Source organism: Brassica napus, chromosome C6 (genome assembly GCF_020379485.1).
Source record: "Brassica napus cultivar Da-Ae chromosome C6, Da-Ae, whole genome shotgun sequence".
Lineage (NCBI taxonomy): Eukaryota > Viridiplantae > Streptophyta > Magnoliopsida > Brassicales > Brassicaceae > Brassica > Brassica napus.
In genome coordinates this window covers 31,368,105-31,388,222 of record NC_063449.1, presented here as the reverse complement: position 1 = coordinate 31,388,222, position 20,118 = coordinate 31,368,105, and the positions used below count along the sequence as shown (strand labels likewise).

The window sequence follows — 20,118 nt, the reverse complement described above, 5'->3', positions numbered from 1 at the left end:
ATAACTATTCGGGTATTTGAGGATTTTGGTTCGGTTAATATGGAAAGCGCTGAGTTTAAATGGACCCAAATGGGTCTCTATAGACTATGGAATAAGCTTCCACTTTCGAAACCCACGTCGTATAGAAGAAAATAATTGATTTCTGTTTTTCAAGCGCTTCAAAATTTCCGATGATGAAAGTGGACCTATTTTTTAGTTTTTCAACGAACTAGTTATTATCTTAAACTTTTGCAGTAATGTTTTTAAAAATGAAGTATAATATTAATAAATTTTAAATATAAAAATTTAGACTAGTAATAATAGCAAGATAATTTCAATAAAAAAAATAAAAAAACTTTTAAAAATCTCTCGATATGCTTTCTTCTTCTTTTTTTCTTTGAAGAAGTCTTTTTCTGCTTCTTTGATGCATTTATTTATTTATTTTTTAAATAATACAATTTATTTAGATACCAACCAATAATGGTCTACTAATATATTCACATGAAAATATCGGAAAATTTACATTTTTAATATGATACTATTGTATTATTTTGGTGTTTTTCCTGAAAAGCAAAGATGAATGAATAATAATAAAGCCAAAATAGATAAAAGAAAGTAGCCGTAAGCCGACACTTGGGTTTTAAATGCTTTAAAGGAAATACCAAAATTCATAAATGTAAGCATGCAGGTGCAGGGGCGGACCCAGTAAATTATAAAACATGGGGCACATAATGAAAGAAAGACTAAATGTAAGGATATATAAATATTTTACATGGGCATATAATGTAATAACCTTATAAAATAAGGATATTTATCTAAATTTTGAACAAAAGTCTTTAAAAAAAAGAAAATAGAGTGTGGCACGCCACACCCTCACCTTACCTATGTCCGCCCCTGTGCAGGTGCATTGATTTCACAATTAAATAGGTGTCTCTGTCAAAATTAATTGAATTCGTTTCCATTAGCAGGACGTTCTCAGTTTTTCTTGTCTTTCATAGCAGTATTTTTTAGATCCATTACAGTAATATCTCAAATCCACGAGAGCGAACTTTTGATTGATCTTACATGAAACTAGGAATTAAGTATATATGACTAGTTACATTTCCAGTGATGAGAGTGTTGAGATTTAACCCTGATTAAATCCTCCAAAAGAAGAAGTGGAAGCAAGGAAGCTTGCCACACAAGAAAAGAATAATGAAGGAGTGACCAAGGAGTCACTTAGAAGAAGAATAAAGAAGTGGAAGCAAGAGATAGCTTACCCAAGGAAGAGGAAGAAAGCTTGGCGTGCGAGAAACAGAGGAACAAGAAGATGGACAACATGAAGTCCAAGTAAGTTGGGTAAGAAGAATAATAGTAACTAGTTAGTTGGTAAGCTAACTAAATTAAGGTGGAGTTGTTTGAGTTAGGCCTGGGCATTTTACCCGGACCCGAAGACCCGAACCGAAACCGACCCGAAAATACAGGTTCGGGTCCGGGTCCGGGTCCATACTAAGTACCTATTGGGTCTTTTTTTTTGGACCCGTGGGTCTCGGTTCGGGTCCGGGTCCTACCCGAGACCCGTTCGGGTACCCGAAGTACACGCAAATAATTTTATATACTAGGTATATTTGGGTGATTGGGTATATTTTTGGTATTTCAGATTTTTTTTAAGGTTTCGAGTTTGGATTTTCGGGTATAATTGTAGGTTTTTGGTGAAATTTTAGATTTTTAGAAAATATAATTTGGGTATTCGGGTAAAATTCGGGTATGTTTTGAGTTTTCGGGTCTGATTTTGGATAAATTTTTGGGTATTTTTGCGGTTCTTCGGATATTTTTTAGAGTTTTCGGGTCCAGTTCGGGTACTTCGGGTCTATTTCGGGTCCTAAATACCCGAACCGACCCGGATCCGAAATATACCCAAAAATTTTGGGTATTTTACGGGTATTAAAATTATAGACCCGAACCGATCCGGACCCGACAAGACCCGACCCGGAACCGACCCGGAACCGACTCGGAATCGACCCAAAAAGTTATAGGTACCTATATGGGTCTAAATTGCTAGGACCCGAAGGACCCGGACCCGATAATACCCGACCCGAATCCGAACCGAAGACCCATATAGGTACCTATAACTTTTCAGAGGGGTAAATATTGGTGGCTAAAGCAAGTTGCTTGTAAGCCACATACCTAGAAGTAAGGTGCAAGTGGGAGTTGTTGAGCCTAGAGTTGCAAGTAAACATGTGTGTAGTAGTTAGAGTTTAACTACGATAAGTATGTATGTGTTGTTGTAAAAGGTTTCCAATTCTAATAAAAAGGAAGTTGGAAAAAAAAACAACGTAGACAATTAAAGATAAAATATCTTCTCTCCCTACAAGAACAAAGAAAAACGTAAATGAGAGGTTACAGCGAGTGTGAGTTTGTGCTTGTGTTAAAGATAAAACACAAGTGAGTACAAGAGAGTGAAGGCCAAACCAAGAGCCAAAATCACAACAGAGGGTGTCCTATGTATTTAAGATAGGGTTATCATGGAATTATCGTAGCGTGTTACTCTCGACGAACGAAATTTTATATTTTACGTTGGATTAATTAAGATGAATATTTAACCATATATTATACGGTTTAAAAAACATAAAACATTTACTATACGTATACGGAGTAACTTTAAATGCCACAAATACAGAAATCTTAAAATGCCAAAATTTTGCTACGTACGAAATATTATTATTTCTGGTCCCATTTTGGTTTATATAAATTCTACCATAATAAAATTCATATCTAGTCGACAGTAAGAAAACATCGAAAACCCTATAGTCCATGCATATATGTTTTTTGAAAGGGCCATGCATATATAATGTTGGTCTTTTTTGTAACATATATAATATATACGATTTTTGTTGATATTGCATTTCTTTTTTTTTTTTTTTTTTTTTTTTTTTTGATAATCCAGTATCCGACCACTTTTGCGTGATCGACTAGTCCACCGGGCCTAAGCCCATGCCATTACAGGATTTTTAAGCGTCCACTAAAAGGCCCCTGGTTACGCGAAATGGTCTGGAGGGCGAGAGGCAGCCCATGTAAAACTCCTCGTGGCCAACGCGAATCGAACCCGGGACCGTATCGGGGCCGAAGCTCCCTCAAGTACCACTAGGCCAACTCGAGTTGGTTTGCATTTCTATTCCTACATCGTTGACACCTTTATATATATAGTTAAAAGTTTACATATTGGATTTTAATATTTTAGTAGAGTTGAAAAATGTTTTAGTACTTATATGCAATTTATTACGTGCGCTGCAGCTATTCATACATTTGAAGTTGACCTACGCAGTTAAAATTAGGTCAGCATAGTTTTGAATGTAATGACCTATGATACAAATTAAATAGTACAGTATTACATTCTTAACTACATAAAGTAAAACTACTACTATAAGTCTATAACATTAAATTTTTAATACATTTTTAAGAGTTGTCCCATTTAGTGGGCCTTTCTATAATAAAAATTTTGAGTACTATGTTTTTCAGTTTTTGGTTTGTTGAAGACTTTTATTTTTTGAAAAAAGGGCTGGCTTGTTGAAGACTTGAAGGCATCATCCATGCAACTCACTTCATCGTTTCATTCAGTAGTCATCAATTTTCGGGAAAAACTGTCATTTCATATCCAACAACATATCAAGATATATTTAATTCATATCCGATTTATATAGCAGTGCCAAAACATATCTGAACTTATATGGCTGTGCCAAAACATATCCGATTTATATTTTTTAGCGAAATCATACACCAGTCGCCACATCAGCTGCCACATCATCCACTTGTGTTCGCGACTGGTCAGCAAAATTAGCTAAATAGTGTTTTCAATAAAGTAAATCATACATCATCAGCTAATTTTGCTGACCATGTGTACAATTTTTTTTTTGAAAAAACTAAATAGTGTTTTCAATAAAGTAAATTTATAGAAAATGTAAAAATTTATAAATTTTTATTATTTAATAAAATTAACAAAAAATAATTAATTAATTAAATTTTAATCTTATATAAGAGATAGATCATATCACAAACCGTCCTTATAAGAGTTATATATGTGTTGTAATGATTCAAATTCAATGCTAGTGTTGCAGTACTCTTTATTAATCATGGGTATGTTATCATAATTTTTTTAAAATGTAAACACATCCATGATTAATTAAGAGTAACACGACTCGAACACTAGTATTTAATTTGAATAATTACAACAAATATATAACTCTTATAAGGACGGTTTGTGATAGGATCTAAATATTTTCGAATATCTCTCTTATATAAAATTAAAATTTAATTAATTAATTAATTTTTGGTAATTTTACTATATAATAAAATTTTACATTTTCTATAAATTTATTTTTGTAAAAATATTATTTGTACACTTGGCATCATCGTCAACAAAATTAGCTGACATAGCATCCACGTGAATAAAAGTGGATGATGTGGCGACTGGTGTATGATTTCGTCAAAAAAATTATAAGTTCATATATGTTTTGGCAATACCATATAAGTCGGGTATAAATTGAACATATGACAATATGTTGGGTATGAAATGACCGTTTTCCCTCAATTTTCTTCATTGTAGTATTGCCTTTTCTAGAAAAGCATGACCAGTCAGACAAGAGAGGTATTACGATAAGTTAAGGTACCCCATATATATAGTGATTAGTGAATTAACATAGTTGTCATCAACAAAAAAAGTGTTTTTTTTTACAAAAAAAAAAACGGAGTTAGATGAACAAATACATGAATGTAACAAACAGTCCAACCAACCATGCATGGACTTTGGGTTATTCAAATGGGTTATTCAAAGTATGAAACTAGGAGTATGGCTAGCGCTCAATTTTCAGCCGATAGGTTATATCAAAAAAAAGTATGGCTAGCGAAAAAATGAATTAAACATCCATACAATCGTAATACAGTTACATCAGGAATTTCATATTTTTTTCTAAATAAATAAACCCCTCTGATATTTTTATCTATCATTTACAACATTTCATTAAGACCCTAAAAGTGAAAGATGTTCAAATAAAGACCATAATTAAGTTTCAGATTGATATGTTGAGGTCAATCTTAGGCTTTTTAATGGAAGAATTTGAAGGCAAAGGAACAATGGTATCGCATCTCGGACATGTCGGGTTGTTCTTCATCACCAAAACGTAAGACAAACATCCGGGACATCCTGCTGCCACCGGTGACGCAACCTCCAACATCATGCTATGATGATGATCGTCATCCGGTGACTGCCGTTTCTTGAACGTCGTAACTGCATCTCTCTTCGCTCTCTCTAGAGCTGATTTAACCTTGTCCAGCGTGCAAACGCTCTGGAAACTAAGGTTCGGTGATAAGGAGAGAGGACGGTCGGAAAAGGACGGCGTGGTGTCGTCGAAGAGGTTTAGCAAAGGCTTGGCCTGAGAGTTGCTTCGTCTCGGAGGAATATTCAAATCTTGAAACGTCGGTACTGTTTGATTGGTTTGCGACGTTGAGCGTCGTTGCAAATAAACTTTCCCTGACTGTTCAAAAACCACAACACAAGGATCAATCCATCCATCTAAAAATCTATCTCTTTGTTTATTCGATTTCACTTTAAAAAAGAACTACGAAACCAACATCTAATAATAAAAATTCTTAGATTAAGCTATAGGCATCTTATAAGTTATAAGTTCAAGTTTTGTTAGGAACTAAAATTATACCAACATAATACATACAGAGAAGTATGGACATACGAATTTAAATTTTTGTTTTTTTTTGCTAAACACGGATATAAAATTTTAATCATTCGAAAACATAAACTACAAAACCTAGATAGCAATAAAAATGAACTATCAAATCGAGACGTTTCTCCCATCCGGTGGGAACTTGAAGGTCAACGTCAAGCTCTAGTGACCGATCACCTCCTCCTCCTCCTCCTCCATCTCTGCCGCTTCCGAGGAGATCACGAGTCATAAGCGCCGCCGTTGTTTTCTCTCCGGAGGATTCTTTCACCACTGTTCTATCATCTTTGTAACCGCGCGCTTACTAAACGTACGAGGGAGCTGACATAAGCAGCCATACTAAGAGAAAGGTAGAGAGTAATGGGTTGTGTAAAAACGCAGAGAGATTTATACAGATGGAGTCAATATTAAGAGCCGAACGAAATGTAGAATCTGAGTGTAGGGAGAAATTAAATGCGAACGTTATATAATTTCAAAGTTTAATTAATTACGGTAATTTATTGTTCAATATTTCACGATTAATGTTTATTGCTCGGCTTTATTTTAGTTTCGTTCGAAATTGATTTTACTTTAATGAGGGGGTCACATTTATCGTTGTGCCATTATTGACTAGCATTTACATTTAATGAATTTAATGTGTGTTGATCTCTCTAACCTTTTAATTTTCTTTCTCTGCTTCACGCTCTACACGTTTTCTTACACCCTTACCATATTTTTCTCACATTTAAATTATTATTATTTTTTTTTTGATAATCCAGGGGTTCCCCGCTTCGCGGATCATTCCCCTGGGCCCGGTCAGGCAGCGGTCTACTTCACCCGGGAGGGCTTTATCTGGGCTGGATCGAACCCAGTATCGCTTTGGTGTCCAGAAGAGGCAGGGTAGTTTCCGCATGGGGAAGGAATCGAACCCGGATAGTAGTTGCCACCACAGGCCCGTCCTGCCACTTGGACTACCTCGTCCGGACATTTAAATTTCTAAGTACTGTATAATTTTTCATCTTTATTACATTAAATTTCCCTTAAATTTAAACGACCTCCTTAAAAAAAAACAACCCAAATAAGTATGTGTATTATCATTTCCTATATACTACGTGATGATAACTTGTTTCAGCCTTTTACATCTCGGTTTTACATGAGCAGAACACTATTTCTCCGTACTTCTATTGTCATTAAAAGAAAATCAAAGCTTGAGAGTTTACAAACCATAGCTTGAGAGTTTAAGTCTTTCGACTGAGACCATAATTTATTCAAAAAAAAAATACTACTATTTATTTTGGAAACGTAGTAAACAACACTTATTAAGCATCATTCGAACCTGTAAAACTAATATAGAAAAAGAGCGTCATTTTAGAATTACAAAAAAAATATCATTTTAACATGTTTTTCTTGTTACAAAAAGTGTGATTTTAGAATTTTAATATAACTTTCAACTTAATATTAATTACAAATATATTGGTTTTATAAATAATTTCATTTATCTTAAATCATATTGGTTAAATCATATTGGTTAAATATGTGTAATTAATAAAAAATTAAATGCATTTTAACTACATTTTAATCTATGTGAAAATATTAAAATAACATTCTTTATAGAACGGAAAGAGTACAAGAGTACATAATGGGTTCTACTATTGGCATATAAGCTCCTAAAACATGTATTAATTGTTTGAAAAAGTGTCTACCATATAATTAGGTATCCAAAAATTGTGATGGTTATATAATTTTAGGAATATTATATTAGTGTTGATATTGTTTTATACTTCAGAGTCAGTATTATAGTTATATTTTTTTTTTTGCATGCAAACGGCTATTCTATTACTCAAACTTGAGGTGGTCTACGTAATCAGACAGGAATAGAACAACCAATAAAACAAATAGATCTATGAAATGAACGAGCATTTCTATCTAGTGAATCAGCAATTCCATTTTGCGCCCTTGGGATGTAGATGATCCTAAATTCCGGAAAACACATCTGGAGAATTTGGATGACTTCCAGCTCAGTTGAGAAGTTTAGCCAAGCTTGTAGATCCGCGATCATTGCAATCAGGTCCTTTCAATCTGTCACAAATCTCTGACAGGTCGAGTGTTGTAGCATGCTCTCCATTCCCCATTTCAGCGCTTCTAGTTCCGAGTGTAGTGATGTCTCCCGCCTCTGTAAATTTCGTGTCCCCAAAAGTTGGATCTTCTCCATGCTATCCTTCCAAATTCATCTAATTCCACTAAATTGATTAGTGATGGTCCAAAAACCATCAACCATACAAATATTGTGCAAGCTTAAGGCTTGTGTTTCTTCCACGGTTTGCGTTTGTAGAGGAGCATATATATTATAGTTGTATATAAATGGATACATTTTGAATGAATAAATAGTACTACACTTTTTCTTGCTAAGAATATAATAGCACTACATTTTGTGCATTATAGTAAAATGGTTTATATAATTTGTTAATATTTTATTCTACTTGTAGTTGTTATTAGTTATTACTGTTGATATTGTGGCCGTTCACTCAAGTTTCAGGATGATGGTTGCATGTGAGTACATTTTTAGTGAAGAAATAGTATTTTCTACATTTTGGCAAATAAAAAATAGTTGTAATTTCTAAATTACTACTAAATTTCTTGAAATCAGTCGTATTATGCATTCACGGAATTATACTAATATAGGAGTGTACTTTTATTTTCTTATAGTAATTGTTACAAGAGGAATCGTCAAATGGTGGGGAGGATTTATAGGAGGAAGAGCCGAAGTGTATTAATTGCGATAGAGAATGAAATTGAGACGCATTAAATGCTAATCGTCTCTCCGTAATAACTTTTCAAACTTTCCCTTAAAAACATGATTAACCGAGGGTTCTTAAAATGAAGTTATTAGAGGAATTATTCTTGGGTTCCCTTAAAAACATGATTAACAGCTAATAGAATTTCATTATTTCAATTCGATATCTTTTAAAAAAGGAAACAAAATATTTTCAAGTTATATTATGTTTTTAAAATAAAAAAGTAAAAAAACAAATAGCAGTTACAGAAAAAAAAAATTAAAAAAAATCTTTTTAACGTCGTCAGCAAAACATTAAACCCTAAATCCTAATCTCTAAACCCTAATCCCTTGGGTAAACCTAAACCCTTGGATAAATCCTAAACCCTTGGGTAGAGTTTAGGGTTTAGAGTTTAGAGTTTTAGGGTTTGTTTTTATTTAGAGTTTAGGATTTATCTAAGCGTTTAGGGTTTACCCAAGGGTTTGGAGTTTAGGATTTAGGGTTTAGGGATTAGGATTTAGGGTTTAATGTTTTGCTGACGACGTTAAAATTTTTTTTTTTTGTAATTAGTACTATTTTTTATTTATTTCTTTTTACCTTTTAATTTTAAAAAGATAATATAATTTGACAATATTTTGTTTCCTTTTTTAAAAGATATCGAATATGAAATAACACAATCCTATTGGTTGGTGAACCTAGAGGTTCACCCGAAGGGGTGAACCCAAGAAAAAATCTTCTTAGAGCAACGTTAACCCTATAATCTCTTATGAGTTTTTTAAATGATTATTTAATTAATTAATTATACTTTAATTGTACTTAAGAACTCAAGTTAAGAAACTATTAAAATGTGTGCTTCAATGCTAGTTTCTTAATTACGGATTCTTAAAAAAGTTTAACTTTTTTTTTAAAGATAAAATTTATTTATTAAATAAAACATAGTAAAAGAGAATATTTTAAACATAAATTTTAAAGTTAAAAAAAACAAACATTAATAAAATTACTGAGAATAATTTGAAAGAAATATTCTGAACTCAGTTGTTGTCTTCATCGCGTCCAAATTTACTCCATAAATATTCAACCAAAACAGCTTTGAGTTGTTGATACATTTGTCTATCACAAATTCTAGTTCGAACACCCATCATATTGGCGATATTTGTAGGCATATCTGTAGACAAATCGAGATCGACATGTGAACTTCCGGTGTCTTCTCCTTGTTGTAACTCTGAAACATCAAATTGAGTATATCCGTCTCGTTCGTCTTCTACAATCATATTATGGAGTATGATACATGTTCTCATAATCTTTCCAATTTTTACTTTATCCCAAAAAAGTGCATGATTTTTAACAATGGCAAAGCGAGCTTGCAAGACTCCAAAAGCACGCTTAACATCTTTTCGGACAGCTTCTTGATGTTGAGCAAATAAAACCGCTTTCGGCCCTTGTGGTATTGGAATAGATTGGATAAAAGTTACCCATATCGGATAAATACCGTCGGTGAAATAGTAAGCCAAATGATACTCTCTTCCAATGACAGAGAAAATGACTTGCGGAGCTTAACCTTTTATTATGTCATCAAAAACAGGTGAGCGATCAAGAACATTGATATCATTTAAGATATCTGGAGGTCCAAAAAATACATGTCATATCCATAGATCATACGAAGCAACCGCCTCTAAAACGATTGTGGGATTTACCGAACCATGTGAATATTGCCCTTTTCAAGCGGTGGGACAATTCTTCCACTCCCAATGCATATAATCGATACTTTCTATCATCCCAGAAAATCCACGATGCTCACCAATATCAAGTAGACGTTGAAGATCAGCCGGTGTTAGTCTTCTTAGGTACTCATCGCCGAATAAATATATTATTCCTTCCACAAAATGTTCTACACATGACTGAGTAGTAGCTTCACCGAGTCGGAGGTATTCGTCAACAGCATCAGCCGCAGTACCATATGCCAAGACACGAATGACTGCTGTACACTTTTGAAGTGGAGAGAGACTAAGCCTTTCGAGAGAATTTTTCTTTTTTCGAAAGAATTCAACTTTATTGGAGAGTCGATCAACAATACGCATGAACAATGGCTTGTTCATTCTAAATCGTCGTCGGAATAGATTTTGAGGATATGTTGGAGTTTCACTGAAATAATCATTCCATTTAAACGTACATCGCCTTCTTCACGATTCCTTTCTATATGAACTCGTTTTTTCCTTCTTCTCCTTTGTTATTCTTGATAACCATAATTAATGGAAAAATTCTCGAATGTTTGATCAAAATGTTGATCAAAATCTTCATCATCTACCCTCTCAAACGTGTTATGAGAAGAAAATGTCCTATAATAGATCAAATTTTAGAAAGTGTTTTTGATACTAAAGTGTAAATAATTTTTGTGATCAAGGAAAAGGAGAGAATGAGACAATGAGAGGATGAGACTTTGTATAACGAGAGAGAGAGTTTTTTCGATGCTTTGTAAACCAAAATGAGACGGAGGATAGAAGGAGAGAAGAAGAGATTAAAATTCTTGGCGAAAAAATACTTTATATAGAGAAGGGTTCAGACATTACAAGTCCATATAGCTGTCATACTCGTGACAAAGATAACGTGATTCTTGTGTGCATACAGACAAACATAAAGTGACTCTTGTGTGCATACGCACAGACATAACGTGACTCTTGTCACTTCCAAATAGAACTTGCGGCGTCCAAACAAAACGTGACAATGCTCATGCACACATAAGGACAACTCTTGTGACTTCCATATACGACTTGTGCATGACATCTCGTGACTTCTCTGGCACAGATACGGACATCTCGTGGCTGTCTCTCTGCACACGGAAAGAGATACAATAATAGACAAGTTAGCAAATGAAGCAAAACAGGTTTATATCATATTGAACAGGCACATAGAAACATAACATAGAAATAGAACATGTTTACATCATATTGAACAGGCACATAGAAACAGAACATATCATATCATATCACATTGAAACATTGAAACATACAAGATCAAACATAGAGCATAGACCGAAGACACATACACCATAGACCAAAGATGAATCATAGAGCAAAACAGAACATGAAAAATAGACCACACACAAGCGTTTGACACTAATTACCCAACATCTCTGTAATTAGCTTCTCTTTTAGAGCATTTTAAAATTCAGATAGGGGCTCTTTTTTTGAAATGAGACTCCCGAGCAAACCCATCTATTTAAGTCTTTCTTTAGCTGCCAAGTCTTTCTCTTTGATAAACCACATGCCTTGAAACTCCGACACAGCCTGCTGATCTACTATTGTTCTCTTACCAGAATCTCCTTTCGATGCCTTAACACCAGGAGGACGTATGGTTGGTTGATCACCTAGAATGGTAGTTGCTTGAGAGCTTGCTGACTGTGCTCCATCCTCACACCTTCTCTTCTTAGCGCTTGATGATTGTGGTCCATCAAGCTTAATACTCGCCAGCGCACACCATTTCTGGTCGTTCTTCAGCTCCTCCCAAGTATGGTGAAGGTTAAATTTAATCTTATGATCGTTGTAGAATATTTTGTATGTCAGGTTAACAGTGTCACTGTCACTCTGACCACTAGTTTTCTGTCTTGTTGCAGCCGCATAGGCTCCACAGAACTTGCAAACAAGATCGTTCATCTTCCACCACCTTTGCTTACACTGAATAGGCTCTCGTTCTTCACCTCTTTCCACCTTTGGACTAGCTGCAAAGTAAGCTGTAATGCGTTTCCAGAAAGCCCATGTTTTCTGCTCATTGCCTACTACCGGATCCTTGTTGGTGTTTAACCCTGCGCTAATGAGCAGCACATCATCAGAGGGAGACCATTTCTTTCTTTCTTTGCGCTGTGTAGGTGAGTCTTCACAGAATCTTGATGTTTCAGTACCTTGAGTACTAAACACAAGCAGTTGTGAACCGCAATCATAAGGAAATGGTTCGGGAAAGTGACAATCTTGTTGATTGTTCAAAAGGTTAACGAAATTGGAGGTCTGACTATATGGATTCATAGAATCCATATCCCAACATGTCAGAGAAGTGGAGAAGTGAGAAAGAAGTCAGAGAAGTGAAGAAGAAGAAGAAATATGTTACAGGACGACTACAAAGGGAGAAGTGAAGAAGGAAGTCAGAGAAGTGAGAAAGAAATCAGAGAAGTGAGAAATAAGAAGAAATGTGTTACAGGACGACTACAAAGGGAGAGGATGTTGGAAGATGAAAAGAAAGATAAAAATAACCCCGGTTTTATAGATGAAAAGAGAAAAAGATTTTGTGAGATAGAGTTGCGCTGAGTAGACATATATCTAACTTATTTATTACCTAACTACTATCAGAAGCATTCATCACAACAAGCATTCATCACAACAAGCATCCACTAATCATATCCTAAATCTAACAAGCATTTATTAACCTAACTACTATCCGGCCAAAGAAATTACGAAAATAGCTAGAAAATGATTTCAAGTTTTGCACAGTTACTTCAACGACAGTCTCAAGTTGTGTTTCCTTGTCGAAATACTGGATGTGTAAGCATGTTCACATCGCCCTCAACCCTGTCATAATTAGCAACACAATGAACTTAGATCGCTTTCCAACTTCAACACACGCACTTATGTTATTCATATCCAGTGATATGAGATAAGCTTAAATACAGAGCCAAAGCAAAAATACATAGCCAAGTCTTTACCAGTTCGCAAGCTAAATTATCTTTAAAACACTAATTAAGATTAATGAAATTGAAAGCAGAAGGATGAGGTGAGCAAGTTAATTACTTGGGAAGTGATCTCCAAACTGTAGAGATCGTGAGCCAGAGATGAAAGGCCGACGGAGGCGACGCCGTGAGGACCGAGACACTCATCATCCGAATGGGTTTGCATCGTTCTTCTGCCGGAGAAGACGAGAAGCGACGGAGGAGATGCCGTGAAAAATGAGACAGTCGTCATCCTTGGAGGGTTTCGATTCTTCTTCTGACGGAGAAGACGAGAGAAGAAGGAGGATCGAAAGAGAGAAGACAGACGATCAATGGTGGGTTTCGATGCTTCTACTGACGAAGAAGACGAGAGAAGACGGAGGAGATACCATGAGGAGCGAGAGAGTCGTCGTCTTTTGTGGTGGGTTTTGATCCATCCTCTGTCACGGAGAAGACGAGACTGAAGACGGAGGATCGGTGGTGAAAGAGCGGTGGTGGGTTTCGATCGGTGGTGGGTTTCGATCCTTCCTCTGTCACGGAGAAGACGACAAGAGGAGAACGAAGACGGAGGATCGGTGGTGGAGGAGCGGTGGTGGGTTTCGATCGAGATCAGTTTCGAGCCTTCCTCTGTCACGGAGACGACGACAAGACGAGAACGAAGCCGGAGGATCGGTGGTGGATTTCGATCGTGATCAGTTTCGATCTTTCGTCTGTGACGGAGAACACGAGAAGACGAGAAGTGAGAAAAGAAAAACATAAAAGAAAATAGAAAAAACAAACTTTTCCTAGCTTGTCGACACGTGTGTGAAACACTACTCTCAAAACTGGTCACAAAATACCCCATTTAAGGATCGGTAATAACTCTTTTCTTTTGTTTTGATTTAATTAAATCACTTTTTATACTTAAAAACTCCTTTAAGGATCATTGATAATCATGGTCTTATATTCCGCTAAGAACTCCACTCTAAAAACTCTCGATTAATCATGCTCTTACTACAGTGATTGACTAATTCATTTTTATTCATCAACCGTGATTAATTAATTATGATTAATAATTAATGACTAATTCTGTAATTGATTACGCTCGAAAGTCGTTGCAGATTTTTTTTTTTTTTTTTTTAAACAATTCTTCTTTCAATTGCCATTTTCGAACTTTCTATCCCTATTGTTGACATTCAGTCTTTCAGAACACATTAGCATCACTTCTTAAATTGATGATTTACAACCATGAGCAAAACTATACCAACATTACTTTTATTTATTTATAATATTGCAGTCAACATTTGGAAAAATATTTAAATTACAACTAGAAAAGGACACATATTAAAAACTGGTTTTTTTAGGAAAAAGGAAGGTATAAGCATTTATGAATAGACCCAAAGAGCTTTGAATAATAAAGTTGAAGTTATTTTTTATTTTTTATTTTTTTTTGGTAAATCTGAAGTTATTTTAGTTTATCTATTAGAACATCTCCAAAAAGACACTCTATTATGAAGTTTTAAAAACTCTATATTTAAAGTTTGAAGCTGTTCTTCTCTAAAAAAAAAAACTTCAAAATTAACTTCATAACTATTTGTATATTATATTATAGTCTTAATAATTTTCATAATTAATCTAAATTCATAAAACTTTTGTAAATAACTAAGCACATATATAAAAATATGACAACAATATTAATTAGTAAAATGTTATATTAAAATAAAAAATTTAAATAAAAATAACATAATTAATATTAAACTTCAAGCAAAATATTGTATTATTCCATAAAGTTATTTCCGTAATGCATATATGATCAACTAGTGCATTTCGAAGTAAAAAATATTTCTCTTTATTTTTAGGAGAAATTTCATGTTTACCACTTCTATAGTACCACTTTTCATCTTTACCATCACTAAATGGACATTTTCAAAAATACATTCTTCATTAAGTGACAAAAAACTCTTATGTCATTGTTCTCTATATATATAATAATCATTATTTAAATAAATAAAAAAGTAAAAAAAAAATTATATTTTGGAATTATACTTTTTCAAATTCAAACTTTTTTATAATTTTTTTTTAAAAAAATTTTTCGGAATTTTTTTTTCAAAATTTCTTTTTGAAAATAGAAATTATGTTTGAAACTATTTTCTAAAAATTTTTTATATTTTTTTAAGTATTAATTTATATATTTATTAGAATCCTAAATTTCACATTCCAAAAACCCTATCCCACCCCTCAACTCTAAACCATAAGTCTAAATTAGTTAACTCTAGGGGTATAAGTGTCTTGTACCCTTCATTAAAAGTGAGGGTAAAAGTGATTAGTGTAAATATAAAAATGATACTATGAATGTGGTATTTATGACAATTTTTCTTATTTTTAAGTTGTAGATTACAAACTAAAAATTGTTCAAATCATGTGATCTTAAACTTGTAAATACATTAGATCTAAACAAAAAAGTAAAAGAGGAAAATAAATATTGCTAAATGACTTAATTTCTATCGTTGATAATTGATATTAATACTCAGTGAATACATTCGATCTGAATAAGAAAAAATCGTACGGAAAAGACATCAAAAGAACAACAACAACAACAACAACAACCACATTTGGTTACACAAAATTTGTTTGGACAACATTTTGGAGATTTTGGAGGTTCCAGATCAAATATTTTAAATCTTATTTTAAAATTTTATATGTAAAACTTAAATTTATAAAAATTGAAAATTTTAAATAATGCCCACATATAAATTACATAGTCTTAGGAGGGGTGTATTCAACTAGGAATTTGAAGTGATTTGTATTAAAATGACAAATCCATTGTTATTCAAACGTGGATTTAAAAAAAAATACTTTAAAATCTAGTGTTATTGAACTTACTATTTCATAAAACACTCTGAAATCTACTGTTATTGAACAAAATTTAAGTTAAAGATTTTAGAGTACTTTAATTGTTTCTAGAGTGTTTGAGGAAAATTTATTAGTTATAAAAATAAAAATCTAAATCTCAATGTTTTAGATAAGATTCTAGAGGGTTTTAACAAAAATTACACCAAATTCTCTAATTCTCCTACGATTATCTACAAACTCATTAAAAATCAAATCACTTTAAATTTCACATTCAATACATCCAACACGGCTGGTTTATGAGGAGGATGCTACTCAGTTACTCTCCTAATAAGACGGCTGGGCCTAAATGTGTAACCGCACCAATTAAATTTCGTATTCAAATGGGAGACTGGTGGGGTTATTACTCATTCACGCATTCCTCTATTTCAATTTATTTTATGTTTAAAGATCTTTTGCGCTAATTTATTATTTTACGCCTGTTATTAAACTTTGAAAAGTATTATTGGCAAAATATTTAATAAACAATGAAAAATGAGGTTATATTTTTAAGCATTTTATTTAATTTTTTATCAGTGTGCAAAAACTTAAAACTTGAACTAAATTGTAAGTTCGTAACAAAATATATATACAGAATATTAAGATATGAATTCCATTTCTTAGGTTGGATTGGAAAAGTTATAATCCTCAACCGGGCCTCGTGGTCTGGTGGTATAGGAACATCGGCTGAGGTGCCCGCCATCACGAGTTCGAGACCCGGCCACAACGGATTTAACATGGTTTCTGTTTGGCCGCCATGACCTGCCAGTTTCGGTTGGACGCGGTGGGATAGTCGGACTAAGGTCCGGATACCTAGATTATCAAAAAAAAAAAAGTTATAATCCTCAATCTATTTCTGGATACATATATGTATTTTTTTTGTTAAGTATGTGAATTTTCATTAATATACAAACCTAATGAATCTATGATATAGAAGTTTTTTTTTGGGATATACAAGGTTTACTTTACACAAAACGTCCCAAATATTGTATCCAGATGTAGATTGATCAGGCACAATAGTAAAAATACTGTATCAAAAACTACTCGTATACTATTACGAATTTACTAAAGCAGGCACTAAAAATGTTCACTACATAAAAGTTCATTCCTCAATCCTCACGTACTTTAGTCCTCCATCAACTGATATGATATTTATTTAAGCATCTAAAATCACCTTCGTCTATCTTACTACGACTTCCCTCTTCATTTGTAAATGGAAGAATCAGTTTCTTAAACCCACTAAGTATAAGATTTCTATGTAGGCATTATTAAACTATTTCTAAACAGCTGTACAATCATCGCCAAACTAAAAGATTCGGTTCGCTGTTAGCCTATTCAACTCACAAATTACTTATGGTTACCGTTATTTAGTTCAATCATCGCCACCACACCATAATATTTGTAGCTCGCGGGTTTCAAATAGATAGATCCATTTAGAGTATTACTAATCCCAGCATGCTTAAGAAGGCCCAACTACATCATTTCACATGTCTTTTTCATTAGTTGGATTGATAACGTCGGATCCATCGTTTTTCTTCTTCTTTTGGGTAAAAACGTGGGATCCATAGTTGGGCCTACAACATGGTTAAACGCGATTTAGTTCAGCGGCTTAAGACGATCTCTAGTAGAAAACAATCAAAAGTGATCATTTAACTACTTGATTAAAATGCTTCTTTATTTCACACTAGTGGTAGTGCCGGGTTTGTATACTTTATTTTTAATAAATTTTAAATCAACTATATAGTCTTACTAAATAGAATATTTTCAAATATACGAAGATGCAAATATGTTGGAAAAAAATAATTATTTACCCGTTTTATTTGATAGCAGTTAGCAACCGTAGTGTGTATCACTTTGTTCTGACGTTGCTTAGGTCAAAGAAATATAGTATAAGTTGTTTTCATTGATCCATTCAATAGTTGATAGTTGAACTTTAAACATAAATGATAAATGTATCTGAAGTTCAATACCGACTTCGACATAACCACAACTTTAAATCATTTTAGACAAAGTTGACATTTATTACACAAACTTGTTCTCTTTTATTCCTGATAGAACAAGCAAATCACAAATGGATGTGCTTATTAAGCAGAAGTTGTTCAAGCTTGTGCAGTGAAAGCTCCAGCTTCAGTCAACATAGGAACCAACTTACCGTCTCTGTGCAGTTTGGTTACCGCTACAAAACAATGAAAATCGCAAAGATTTTGGTTTATAGGAAACACAATTGAAAAATCTTTTAAAAATTTGAAACAGAGTTTGGATCTCTTTGGTGAGTCTGGATCAGTGTAATATAGGGCTGGGCATCGATATTTGTTATTCGATCAATACTTGCTACTTGATTCGTACTCGGCTTGAAAAAGCAAGTATTTGACGTTGTCAAGTCAAGTAGCAAGTCCGCAAATTTTACTACTTGCAAGTACAAGTCACGTATCAAGTATTACGATTTTTTTCTAATACTCGACCCGTTACTTGTTTTATTACTTGTTATTGGTTCTAAAAATAAATATGACCTATTAAAATACTTGTTTTACTTCTGAAATTGTAATAAAAATTAAAAATATTATTCTATAGGTATTTTATATTATAAGTACTTATTTGAATGGGTTATATACAAACAGTAAATCAAATTACTTGAATTGATTGAATAAAGTAACAAGTATATGGAAAAATAAAAGTATTTATTCCATGTTTAGTTGTACTTATCAGTTTTGGTACATTTAGTTTTAAAGCTTTAAACCTAAATAAACAAGTTACCAAGTAATTTGCAAGCATTAAAAATATAGGAAGTACTTGATTACTAAGTACTTGATCGGATCAAGTACAAGTACAAGCCAAAAATTCTAATACTCGCACAAGGCAAGTCAAGTAGCAAGTAGGGCAAAAAGACCAAGTACTCGGCTTGCGCCCAGGCCTAGTGTAATATACTCATCGAGTGTTATGGTCCCAGAAACATATACTTGAATTAAAAAATCTTTAGAAGAAACATAGAACATTTTGAATGTCAGCAGAACCTATACAAAAGATCAAACAGACAACCTAAACTCGAATCTCCAGAGAAAGCAAAGAAACATTCTAGAGTTGTTTCATGAACAAAACCTATGCATGTAGGGGCAGTAGAAAAATCTGAAATTTTCTTTGCCCTCAGAGAACAATCAGAACTTGCTCTTAAAACAAACAAACAAAAAACAGAGAAATTTTCGAGAATGTGATCAAAAACAGGAATACAAAAAAAAAACTAACCTCAAATTTCAAATACAGAAGCAAGAGAGCAAGCAGAACAAAACATACACTAAACATCAAACAAAAACCAAGACCCGAGTCACATCACAAAAGGCATAAATTAGATGAATATGTGATGAAGATTAGAGAATATTACTCTTTTTGTCAGGCACAATGGCAAAAGGTCTTTCACTCTCACACAGTATGGGCAAAACGACTTGGTGCAATTCCACAAACCGATCAGATCACACAAATAGTCTATTGTCTGCAATAAAATCTGTTTTATAAGCCTTGCAAGTGATGCTAAATTTGATCGTACTAATGAAGGGTACATGACTGCGGAACTTATAAATTCTTGACATGTGATTGTTTATTCAGAAAAAGATTTGCATTAATAAAAGAAACAACAACAACCACCGATCATCTATCATAGAAGTTTATGGGACAACAGAAACAACTTTGTTAGTCTATTGGTGTCTGGCTGTGTTAATGGTCAAAATATAAGAATAATTAGTTGAGTACCTTTCTGTCAGTACCAGCTCTTGCCACTGATAGACCATGGATTTTACCCACTTTTAGCCATGGTCTACAAGAGTTTTAATATATATTTACTACTATATAGAGTCTATTTAGAGTATTTACAGGTTCAAGTACGTTCTGGAGAAATATGGTTATTTTGGAGCCTTTTGAGGTGCTGAACTGCACAAATGCGTCGGATGTCTAGCTATGGATGAAGACTTTCCCACCGTTAGATTGAGCCCATATTTTTTACACAAGATATTGAGTTAGCTTTCCAATGCCACCGGTTTGAGGTCAATCAGCATCATGTAGCAGAAGTTATGCCCGTTTTACTGAAGAGTGGTCAGTCTGCCTCGTGAGAGGAAGCAGTCGAGGA

General features: G+C 33.6%; 1 protein-coding gene and 1 pseudogene across 1 annotated transcript; both read right to left on the bottom strand.

The window, feature by feature from the left end:
- Positions 1-4,852: 4,852 nt before the first annotated feature.
- Positions 4,853-6,058, bottom strand: LOC106402486 (annotated as a pseudogene).
- A 5,597-nt stretch (positions 6,059-11,655) lies between these two features.
- LOC106403805 (glutathione S-transferase T3-like) lies at positions 11,656-12,468 on the bottom strand. The gene has a single exon (XM_022704379.1). It carries the CDS (start codon positions 12,466-12,468, stop codon positions 11,656-11,658), a length of 813 nt encoding a protein of 270 aa, XP_022560100.1.
- Between the last annotated feature and the right edge of the window lie 7,650 nt (positions 12,469-20,118).

Excerpts from the sequence above, each read along its gene's own strand:
- LOC106403805 (XM_022704379.1), bottom strand. The coding sequence starts at position 12,468 with ATGGATTCTATGAATCCATATAGTCAGACCTCCAATTTCGTTAACCTT.